General features: G+C 38.0%; 1 protein-coding gene across 9 annotated transcripts in view; it reads left to right on the forward strand.

Annotated features, from left to right (window-relative positions):
* The window catches only part of GALNTL6 (polypeptide N-acetylgalactosaminyltransferase like 6), a 451,443-nt gene that overhangs the window by 399,068 nt on the left and 39,723 nt on the right, over window positions 1-12,652 (forward strand). For all 9 annotated transcript variants that reach the window (XM_069013725.1, XM_069013734.1, XM_069013727.1 and 6 more), the window contains one exon: window positions 10,479-10,596. In XM_069013725.1, the coding sequence (XP_068869826.1) occupies window positions 10,479-10,596 (118 nt within the window). The remainder of the gene's footprint in view (window positions 1-10,478; window positions 10,597-12,652) is intronic.

The following is a 12,652-nucleotide window of genomic DNA, read 5'->3' on the forward strand; positions in this document are numbered from 1 at the left end:
TTCAATCTTTGACCTGCAGTTCTGTGTTTCATAATGTACTTGTGTTTTGCAATTTATTGCATGTCTAAGAAGGTTCATGCATAACATTCTTCCTTTAAATCTTTCATTAGTTTTTTTTCTTGCCAGCAGAACATGGCTGAATGCTCATGCACAGCAACTGCTTTACAACCATAACTCTTTCGTCTTATTGCTGGTAATGACAGACAACATTTACTGTGTGCATTAAGTTAGGTTGTGTTGTTGTCTAATGGAAGTTTTTAGGAAAATATTTTCACAAATGTAGGACAACAAATATCAGACTGACCTAATTACTTTTCTTATCTACAGTTTCTATGGGCTCTCTTCTCTCCTGATAGCTGGAGATGAGTGGTTTGAAAATGTATTCTCTAGCAAAATATTCAGCTTTATTATCTTGGTCTATGGCATCATAGTTCTCAATTCTGTTTAGCTGGTAGTGAGGAATTATTTTTATTTACAAAAATAAGTGGCAGGAGTGAAACCTGCTGGTGAGATCCATGTTCATACCAGCTGCAGAGAGAAGGATCCCTTGGACAGTTTTTTAGGGAACCTGGCAAAGTTTCCTAGGTGGGGAGTTGGGGAATGAGCTATAGGACAGGGTCGAAGCCAGGTATTCAGAGGGCTCAGATCAAGAGATCAAAAAGCAAGAAGGTCATGGTAACACTGTAGACACATGTCATCAGAAGACTTCTATCCTTTGGAGGTGTACAGATTTTATTCAATCAGCATAATCTATGCTGACCCTGGCCACCAAATAACAGATGATAGTCTCAAAGACTAAGGGTAGATTACTGCAGCATAAACAGAGGTGATGTAAGTATGTGCAGGGCTAAAGTAATGTCCCATGGTGAGAAGTTTTTGGATGGATGGAGCAGTTTGACTCCTTGGGGGAAGCAGGTGATCTGCAGCCTGAAGGCCATCTGTGTGCTGACACCAAGTCGGGACTAACAGCAGCACCTCAGCCTCTCACTGGGATTCGATTCGCAGCCCCAAGGACAGCCTCCACCTTTGAGGCCAAGAAGCTGGGGAAAAGTGAGGACTCAAGGCCTTAAGTGGACACTGAGTCATCTTTGAATCTGCATTTGAAGTATTTCTCAGAGGAGCTAAGAAACCCGTTGAATCAGAAGCACTCTTTGCCTAGTCTGTAAAATGATAACAGCGTTACCAATTCCTCCTGTAAATACCATCTACTTAATGAGACTATCTGTCACTAACTGTCTAGATGATATTGATGCCTTAGGTTTTAACTTTTATATTTTTCAAATTCTGTATGGCTTAGCGTGTAACTCTTGTTTCTTGTAGCCTGTTGATTTCTGCTCTCTCATGCTAGGTAGGCATAACAAAGCCTTTCTGGATCTGCTCTTCAAGAATACCCAGACCGTCCTAGGCCCAAAAAGTATAAACCAAAGAGCCTCTAAGGGGGGCAAGTGGAGGGGAACTTACATCATTAAACTGAAGCTTTAATTGGAGAATTAACCCTGATATGCAAATGAACCAAACCTATAAAAGTGTGAAGAACTCGTGACCTGTCGTCCATCTTGGGGTCCAGCTTGGCAATAGCCTGTGGCTCCCCAGGGGGTACCTTTGAAGGCCTTTCAAATAAATACCTACCTTTATTCCCTTACTCCAGTCTAGTCTCTGTTTTTAGGTGGCCTCTCAAGGCATCAATACAGACCCCATTTTTTTGTGGTGTTTGATGTGGTGAATGATGGAGAAGGTCAAGTGAAATTACAGTTTCACTGGGGTCAATAGCTGCCATTTCTGACAAAGATTGTTCTGATTGTGTGTAATTAAGGATTTGCTTTTTTTGTTGTGTTTTTTTTGTGTTGGTGTTTGGGGGTGCGTTTTTTTTGTAACCTCTTAACAATAAAGCCTGTCTAGGTTAGATTAGCTCGGTTGGTTAGAGCACATTGCTATTAATACCAAGGTTGTGGGTTTGATCCCTGTACAGGCCATTTACTTGTGGGTCCCTTCCAACTCAGAAGATCCTGTGATCTTCTCACCACTTACAAGAGTTCTTGTTACTGTTCGGCGTACCTTCTTGCCAGTTCAGGATTTGATACACCTTATTTTGTGCTTTCTAATTTAATTATGAAGTGATAGAACTATCTCTAGTACATTTTTGTAAATGATTTGGGCATTATTGATTGCCCAAATCAATTTCTCCAAATCTTGAGATGTTTCCTAAAATAACCATAGCACTTATTTTATCCATATACTATTAGTCTAGATAAATTAAAAAGAATATTTTTTTCCTGGAAGCAAGTTGAGACAGAAGTCTTAGGGTTTGAGTTAATGCAGTTACATTGCTTATATGTTATTATTTTCAGTTCTGAATTTTTTCTTGCAGTATTTTCATTATAGATATCTATAGATTAGGGTGATCCCTCTTGATCCATGTGCTGTTACATGGCAGGCAGTGGGACAGTGCTGGCACAAGACTATCTGGGCTGCGTGAGCTTGCAGATCCGGGAGGGAAAAAGCTTGCAAGGCAGCTGCAGTCTCTGTTGGTGAGTCACCTAAAGGCCAGCAATGTGCCCAGTCCAGCCTGATCCCATATCATCTCTCATTATCCTGCTTTTGAATTACTCCCAGAGGTCCCTTTCTGCTTGCTGTTCTCAGAAATGTATCCTGTACCTTCCAGCTAGTAGAGAATTTTAGTATGCAACTCCTTGTGTGAAGGAGGTAGGCTGTCTCACTGGTGGAGGTACTTTTCTGTGTGTGAGGACTTGCACTATGTAGGGATTCTCATTCCTGACTCTGAGATCAGTATGGTTTGCTCAGCAGTTTCCCCTATGGCCTGTACAAATTAGCAGAACTCCAGGGCAAACTGATTATCTGCATTTGCCTTTAAAGTCAGGTGCAGAGTTCATATACACAGCTTAATTTCACTGCAGTTGATAAATCAGGATGGTTCATTTCTCTGGTTTTCTACAGCCTGTTCATTTACGACATCAAATTAAAAGCAGATGCTATCATGGGACAATCAAGTGCTCGGCCTCATCAGTTTTCAGCTCCTTCATCCTCCATTGAGAAGTACTTTACAATGTTTTTTCTGTCAGTTCTATATTTGAAAAACTGCTTTCACAGCTTCACAGTTTTTACAAGAAAATATTCTTGTGCTTCTGGTGCAGACTGGGAGAAATCTAATGCCTGCTTCCCCATTACCCTCCATAATAGAGTAACATAGCAAATTATAGAGCTTTAATAAATGTCAATGATGCATCTAAGAGAACATTTCCAGGATCCCAGAATACCTTTGGCTGGATATTAGCCTCTTCAGGCATAAATTTTTTTGCCTTCTTAAAACTTAATGACAATGTTCACGAGAACTTTGACCACTGGCAAATGGATGACCCACTTTTTGTAGCAATGGCACATCTACACAATCTCCAGTCTCCCTCCCTGTCAGCATGGAATCTGTTCAGGCTTCTGCATTAATCCCCAAAGACAGGCATAAATGAAATATTGAAATTACCTTTTTTCCCCACTTCCTGCTTGTGTTTGAGGCCATGTGTGTGCATGAGGGTAGAGTGGGGGCAGTTGCTGGCAGTACTGTGGAAGAACTGATCAAAGGAACAACGTTCATCCACATCCTCAGCTCCATGGCAGATCACAGCCGCATCATTAACTGTGTGTCTCATCTAGTTAGCCTGGGGTGAGAGCTCTGTCTGCTCGAGTCAGTCACCAGGGGCAGCTCGTAACACCTTGAAGAAAAGCCAATTTCATCAGGATGCTAGGCAGCAGTATTTTTAGAGACCACTAAAAAATCAGGAGAAGGTCATTGTAACTATACTTCCACTTCTTCAAAATCTTTGTAACTCAGAAATGTTCTGGAAATAACCTTCACTAACTATTCAGTCTGATCTAGTGTGTTAACAGTGGCAGGAACAAAAAGGAAAACCCGCTGAAACTCCAGGTGCCATTTCCTGGCAGTGCTTCAATACTAACACTTCCCATTTGCCCACCTGAATCATTCAGTGTTACGCAAACAAAGCTGGAGCCTGAAATACTGCAGGAGATCCAGAACAAGCACAGGCTTCTCTTTTGTGTGTAGTTTGTGATGGTGACTGCAATTCAGCTGCCTTTTTGGTCTTTTTTCAAAGTTCCCAACTGCTACAAATATGCACGTGGTGACATCACTTCTACACCTTATGTACAAAGCTATTTTGGGTGGGCTGTGATGTCCTTAAATCTGTTTAATCTGAAATAAGTACATAACGTTTTAGAGTTCTAGAAAACTAAAAAAAAAAAAAAAAAAAATAGAGCTATAATAATCCAAATAACTTAGTCAAAATCACCTGTAACTTTTGACAGCAGACTCTTACCTGATTGGATTTGTAGTAATTCATCTAAGAATCTGCCTTGGGAGGACAAAGTCTGACTTAAAGGACTATTTTGGAAATAAGAACCTATTTTCAGGCCAGTGGTTATGTTTCAAAAGGAATCATTTATTAGCTTTAATGAAATTGAAAATTTCTCCTTGAGTTTAAACTTTGCTTATGATGCTATACTGGGCTTAAGTAAATCAATAAAGCAAAAGTAAGCCCTGGAAGATAATTCTCTGGTTTATATCTCTCTGTCTAAAGAGGGGAAGAAAATATTGGATAGTAATTCTGTTCAGATACTGCCCCCATATGTTCTGAGAGAACTTCCTCAAAGATAGCGATGGGATTTAATGAACTGTTGTTATTCATAGAAACATAGAATCAAACTGAAGCTCAGCAAAAGCCAGGAAGCCTAAAGTTTCTATTTTAGGGACAGTTGATAGTATTTTGCCTCCAAACTATCTTTATTTCTACATTTAATTTTCAAATATTATATTTTCAAGGACAACTATGAGTAAAGATAATACATATCAATATGAAAAGGTGCTAAACTGACAGAGTTGTTTCAAATTGTGTTTAGAGGTTGTTTTCGTTTTCTCCAGCAGTTCTTGCATCCTACTAATAGATTGAAGGATTTTTTGCTGCTGTTGAACTCCACGTGTCCAAGATCCATCCCTCCTCATGACATGAATGTGGCTCAGCTGAAGTGCTGTTCTCAGCTCTGCTTTCTTGCTTTTGCAGCACACAGGCCTCAATCGTGTGTGACTGCTTGTGCATTGGATTTGTCTCTTTAGTATGACTTCCAGCTCCTCGGTTTTATCCTTCTGAACACCTTTGCCTGCAGGACATTACCAGAAGCTTTCATTTACTTTTTGCTTCAGGATGCTCGTTTTTTGCTGACCCACCTGTTTAGTTTGAGTGCTGTAGATCTCCTCTAGCTATAATTCAGATAGATTTCCCTTGGATTATGAGAGCTAATTGTAAGAAGGGGAAACCTTTTCTTCAGAGTCTTCCATCTCTACCCAACTCACCTCTTTTACAGCTTCATTAATTTTCTAAGTATGAGAGAAAAGGCTAAAAGGGCCTTATCACCCACATAAGGGCTCATTGCTTTTTTACAATACAATTTTTTTAATGAAGTTTAGCAATGTGATAAGAAAAATTAGCATGTGTGATGAAATTAGTGGAAACTTCTATAAACTGAAAGTCAAGCACTTTTAGAGGTTTCTTTGTAGCTGAGTCTCCACAGCTTTCTGGCTCACCATTTGAAGAATGGGGTTTTATCTTAATATTTCCCCAACAAAAGTCTAGTTTAAAAATTGAATATGATTATAGAGAGACTCTGGAGTTAATTTTAAATAATACAACTTGGCTGCTACATGTTGCAGCACAATGATCATTTGAACTAGTAGCTGACACACATTTATCTAGGGTAAAAGTTGTTCAGAAAAGGGGACACTTGAGTTAAAAAAGAAAGAGTAACTGCCATAGGCTAATGTCACAGAGACAGGTTTTACTTTCTGAATGTTGATGATTTTATAAACATTGAAATGAGTCATGTTGTTAGAATGGATAAAAGATAAAACAATGCCTTACAGAAATATTAACTATAAAAGAGTTGATACATTTAGAAATACATTTTAATTACATTTGATTAGAGAATTAAATATATAAATTAGTCCACTTTTTTTTACTTCTTGAGAAATTCAGGAACACTTACCAATATTCATTTCAGCTACATCGATATCTTTTCCTATGCACCATATAGAAGCTGTCTTTAGCTGGAGGAGCCACTCAGTTTTTATTTTTGTCATTTAGTTTCTTAACCTACATCACTTTCTTGCCATCTGATCAACTCAATTTCAGTTTGGTTTACTTCTGCATTCACGTCCTCTGAGTGGCCAAGTCTGTCACTTACATAACACATACATAAATTTTAATTTTTAGTTTTATCAGAACTTTTATCTAGGATTAGTGTCAGCTTCTGCTACTTGCTTTAAGAAGTTTTGATGCAGTATCAGGAATCACTGCAGAGAGGACCTGGAGCAGTCACCAGTGAAACAAGGTAACTGAATTTATTCCCTCTCCTGAGGTGCCTTCATGTGGTTATCATTAGGGTGAAGAGACACTTCTTAGCTTAGCAAGACATTGAAATTCATTATAAAAAATGCAGAAGCCTAGCTCAAAGCTGCATTCAGTAGGTCACCACCAGTCATTTCTGGGGCTGCTGCTGTGCCAGCAGCAACATGGCCCCTTTCCTCCTTTTCCATTACATCCCTGACTCCATGAAGTCAGTAGTCAGGACCTAGTCCTGATTCCTGTTGCGGGCTGACATTGGCCTTGTTTTTGTGTAACGTGCCAGTGGGTTTGGCACGGAAGGTCAGTTTGTCTGGTGTATCCTGCACGAGATGGACTCCTCTCTCCAGCATTTGTCTGTCTCTGTTCAGTAGTTCAGCACAGAGCCTTTAATCAGTCTGGATTATACAGAGAGGTGCAGAGTGCAATATGTGCCATTTCCTGGATACGATTATAATGGCCAAATTTCAGCTGTTTCGGGGAGGTGGTTCCTATCAGTGTACCTACTGTGCATATCGTCTAGCACAAGTGCTTTCCCATTTTCATTTCCCTCATTTTCTTTCTGCAGGCTATCAAAGCTCCTCTTCCCTTTTCAGAAATCCTTTAGTTCCACTGTATGTATCACTCTTGCAGTGTAATTATTCTAAACCCTGCTATGCAGTTTGCTTGTTTGCAATGTACCACATTTGTTTCTAATGTAAGTAGCTTCATATTCCTTTGAAGTTCATTCATTTTTCTCTTACCTTGAAAATTCATAGATGAGATTATCTTTCCTTCCTCGGCATGCTAATTGTAAGCAGTTATAAAATCTTTGCTGGCTATAGTTTGAGCTACTGCTACACTTCTTTTAATGTACTCTTTTGTTTGTGCGCTATCTTATCACATTAAGTATTTGCCTGCCTTTTTCTCAGTCTATCTTTTTTGGCAAAACAAGTTTTGTGGGGTTTAGGGGGTGGGTTTCACACTCTAACTAAATCAAATTCTTTTTCTGTCTCATCACAGCAAGCTTTGACCAGTTGGGCCATTTTCCAATCAGCTAGCTTTTACTTCCAGTATTGTTCTTCCAGGTATAGTCAATGAGTCTGTGCAGTAGTTCTCATGTGGAAGGTCTTTACAAATATTTTTAAGTTTAGCAACCTTACCCTTCCAGCTTTTCTAATGTGTTTGGAGTCTTTGCCCTTTTAATGTTTTGATCGTAAGCACTTTACAGCTTTCCACTGTAATTACTCACATAATATTATGCTATAATAGTTCAAGTCTGATTGTTTAAGTATCTGAGTAGGACATTTCATGAAAAAAATACTTCTACAAACATAGCTTTGTACTTGACATTTCTATACAGGAGCCATTAAACAAGAGATTAATTCTTCTCCTTTGGGCTCAGTGCAGTTCTTCTGTCTGTGTAAGTGATCCTATTGATACATAAGGACTTTTCATATCAGCCATGATTGCAATACTGGACTCTTGTCTTCATATTTTGGAGACAATTTAAGGCCTGTTCAGCAGTAGCTGCTTGTGGCGTGGAGTGGAATTCATGCTGTGCCAAGCGCTCAGTTTCACACAGCTTATTACTAATTCCACTCTAATGAAAACCAAAAGGCCATCCTGCTTTTCCTCTTCATTGCTCTTCCTACAAAACAACAAATGTCAGAACATCTTGTGGAATCGGAATTAATGGGGCAAATTACATTCAATTTATTCTCTTTTTTTTTCAAGGAAATGCAAAAATTATGAGTTTGCTACTGTTCCAGTCATCAGGTAGTTTTTTTAATTGCAATAAATGTTCTGAACATTCACATCTAAATAACAAGGGGTTTGATTACTCAGTATTTATCACTAGAAAAAATCTGTAGATTGAAATATAATTTGTAAATATTTGCCAGTTATTTTGCAATTTTAAGTCTCTGATTTTGTTCATCTTCCATCTGATTTATCTGCGGTAATTGCCTTTTTTATAGGTCATTCACTGTGCTGAGAGAAATGCTTAGGAAAGATATTGTATCTATGAGAATTAGAGAAATCCTGTATTTTCCCAGTGATTTCTGGGACTACATTTCTTCTGTCGGTAGCAATTTAGTTACAAGCATTCTCTATGTAAGTCCTTCTTTATAAAAGGACAATATGTTTTGATTATTTAGAACCTGAAGTCAAAAAGAACAGGTTGTAACTAGATTTACTTTGGTAAGAATTGAAAATGTATTGTAGTAGTCAGAATCCCCTGGGGAAGGTTTCTAATAAAATCTCTGTTGAATTTATTCATATGTGGAAATACAGTCAATATTGAAATACGAAATGTTAATAAAAGTAAAAAAGTATTAGCATTCAGTGTATGTTACAGTGCACAGCCTTGCCAGTTCGGATATTTTTTTTTGCAAAGCTTTGTTTCTCAAAGCTTCTATGTGCTTTTAAAAATGTAATCTCTAAAGGAAAATGAAATTAGTCTGTAAGAGTCATGAAAATGGGTGGTTTAATATTTTTTTAGTTTATTTTTTTTTTAAACTACCATATAGAATTGAAAGGAAAATTATCCATGTTTCTCATTACCATGAATGCAAAGCAGGGGATAATCTTCTAACATTCATGCGTGGGGATTCACTGGGTGCCTGATGGTGGCAGAGACCACTCAGCTGTTTGCTTGCTATTTTATCATCTCTACTGCCTTGGGTAAAATACAGTAGTATAAAAAAGTGTTAAGGCAGAGAAAATACGGCAGAAAGTTCCATTAACATGATGTCCTCTTCGATAAACTTCTAACTTATGCATGGATTCCTGAAATATTTACCAGTCCCAAGTTCACTGCCAAATCCTAAATCAGTGGCAAAGGGGGAAGTTTTTATTTTCCAGTCAGGACTTCAGGGATGATACCATCTGCATCCAGTGCCCCAAACAAACCACCAGCAGTAATTCAAAACAAAATGCCCCAGGATTGAATAATTTTTCCTTGGGGCTTCACTGTTACAAGGCACGGGACATAAAATCCAGTTTCATGTGTGCTCTCTGGTAAGGGAACATTGACTGGGAGCCATCCAGGTCTCCCAATGCTTTGTCTTTTCTCTCTCTCTGACCAGCCATCAGCATGACTGTGTTCCTTCTGGCCTCTTGCTCTAAAACTCATAAGGCCTGTGTTGATCTGCATTGATGGAATTGCATAGTTGAGTTGGACTTTCTTAAGCGTGTTGTTTCCCCTCCTGTTCAGCATGGATACCCACCAAAATTTCAAGGAATCAGTGAGCAGCATGTGAATCCTGAGAGCTGTCAATATATTCACTGCATTAGGAACATGGTCTTCTTGGTACTGAAAGAAAAGAGAAAATACTTAATTTCCCATACAAAATTCCTGCTTATAAATTTACAATATGTTTTTGTCATTATTCTCTAACAGTAACTTTAAATACCACATTTGTTTTCTATATTGTCTGTGAAAAAGACTGAGTTGATTGAAGCAAATTCCACGTATTTATTCATGGAATAAATGGAAACATGGGAAACAGCAAGTTATTTGCCTATAAGTCACATTACCACTGTGAGAAACATTTGAGGAGTTTTAAATGCTTAGGAAAGGAGATGTTTAACTCCCAACAGCTTCTCTTCAGCCATCCTCTTTCACCTTTCTGCCTTTCTCTAGCCAGCACCTATGAGACTGAAATGAATTGAAAACTTTTGCTCACTTTCAAATGCAAGTTATTTCACATGGAATACTGAGACTTATTAAGTACTTTGGCAGGTTTCCAGAGTCCCTTTTTCTGTTACTTAGCAACAAACAGAACTTTGGAGGGGGCTGTTGTTTTTTGGGTTTTGTTTTGTTGGGATTTTTTTAAAAAAGGAGTTTGTGCATGATTGTCTACCATTCTCTAGATCTACCACATTTTCTGTTTCTCATCTAGAGCCCCTTTTTTGGATGAGTAACGCTAAATATTGTTTGGTTACACTACTGTTTGTCTATGCCTTTCATAGCTTTGCATTTCAAACAGCATTCACACAAGCACACCCAGAGGCACATGCACACATGGTCCAAACATCTTCATTATTGTTTGTGTTGCTTTATTCATCCTTCAGGTCTCCTGTAATGGCTGGAGGTCTATTTGCCGTTAACCGGAAATGGTTTTGGGAGCTGGGAGGCTATGATCCAGGATTAGAAATATGGGGAGGAGAACAGTATGAAATCTCCTTCAAGGTAAGTCATCAAGCCACGTTATAGAATACTTCCTTGCTGGTGTTATCACGATGCTTTTATTCATCTGGGCTTCTGTCTTTTAACTAAAATTAATTTAATACAATACTTTTTTCATTAGGAATTCCCATTGTGCCATAAACATATGCTTCAGAAGCCATAAAAAAATCACACTGAATGCAGTTCCCTCTGAAAATGTGGTAGCTTACCACTGTCAAAGAATGAAGTTCCACTTTTTGCCTTTCATCGTCTTCTCCACTTACCTTTGCTCAGATGCTGTGTTTGTGCTCAAGTGTTGAGCTCAGTTCAACAAGCCAACAGAGAACTAATCCAGCAAAAAAGAAAATGACATCATTTTTCTGTCCATATCAACAAATTTAATCATCTCTGGGCATAGGGTCTCCTGGAGTCAGCTAGAGAAAATGGGTGGAAACAGAGAAAGTCGTAGGAAGAAAGACTCCTTTCAATAGCAGAGGATCACTAGAGCAGCTCAGCTGCAATGAGCTGTTGTCTGCAGGCCAGCTGTTCCAAAGCAGATTTTTTTTAATTGCATTTAAATTATTGTAATGACATATGGAGAGTTTTTAAATACTCGGGTTATGTACAACCAGGCACATTATAGTATACCTTAATATCCTGTATGTGGACATGTGTATTGAAATCAATTACTTAGTATTTACATATAGAGCTGAAAGTCTTGTTACTTTCTACATGCAGAACAGGCATTTATATTAGTTTGCTGAGGACTAACATGTCTAATTTTGAAAACTTAATTTATTTTCTAGTATACCCAAGGACATAAGAATTTTACCTCATGGTCTCTACATGCAAAGTTTTTCAAGGACTTGATAGTTTCATGACATAAATGATTTGAGTCAAATGTATTTGGATAAAGCTTGGAACTGAAATTACAATTCAAATTTCACTCCAGGATCTTTCCAGCCTTCTTCCAAACTCTGTCAGTTTAAAGCTCTTTAAATAAACTTAGCATGTCAGCCATGATTAATATCAGGTATCTTGCTGAATCTGAGTTATCAGCTGCAATTAAAACAGTGCTGTGGCCATTCTGTTGAATGAAATGTACAGTGTTACCCAACACTGGGTTTCCAGGCTGTCTTTACACGAGTTACTAAGAACAGCAAAATGTTTTGCATTAACTGGCTTACTCTCATGTTTCTCAAAATCATTTTTATACCTCAGAAAAATTAAACAGGAAGGCAGGGGAAACTCAATAGCTAGACTGTATGTTTACAATATAATGATTTACCTTCTGTCCATTTAGATTGTTTCAGAGGCAAGTATAAGTAGTTACTTGTAGCTGTCACAATGGTCTCTGACAGATCACCCATGATTTTATTATCCTATTTCAAATATTCCTTTTACTCATCATCACAAAGAATATACTTGTTGTTCTCTCCAGACTTTGTATAGAAACCATGGTAACACAACTGGAAATTGAGATACCAGATTGTCCCAGTGTATTTTGTTCAAGTGAGAGATTTTTTTTTTTTTTTGGAGGCAGCTGTGTCACACTGGTCCTCGTTTCAGTCATATCTCTGGATCTATCTCATTAGTATATAATGACCTTAGGGTCTCTGTCCTTTCTTACTAGTGTTAAAAGAAGAAAAAAATCATCTTTAGAAATGACTGCCAAATAGGAGTAAATTCCTATTGGAATAATTTAAGAGATGTCAATTTTAAAAAGAAGATTGCTGTTTGGTTTGGAATAACAAAATTTGGAGAAAAATCACAGAGGTGGAAGACAGAAACAGAAAGGACTGGGTTTTATTACGTCAGAATCACCACTATCAGCTTGGAAAAGGTTTCTGCTTCAGCAGGTTCTATTGTAGCTATAGATTCAGTCATCTTAAAACTTATTTAAATAAGGACAAGTTAGCAAGGCAGTTCAATTTACCAGATTTTCTCACAAAACTTGGTAGGATGGTGGACTTGCAAATTGTTACAAAGTCAGTGAAAGTCAGTGAAAAAGCCAGACAACCAGACTGGTTCTGTTTCCTTGGCTTCACTTGAGTGATTCTGAAATGACAATTTACTCTTT

Source organism: Aphelocoma coerulescens, chromosome 4 (genome assembly GCF_041296385.1).
Source record: "Aphelocoma coerulescens isolate FSJ_1873_10779 chromosome 4, UR_Acoe_1.0, whole genome shotgun sequence".
NCBI classification, from domain to species: Eukaryota; Metazoa; Chordata; class Aves; order Passeriformes; family Corvidae; genus Aphelocoma; species Aphelocoma coerulescens.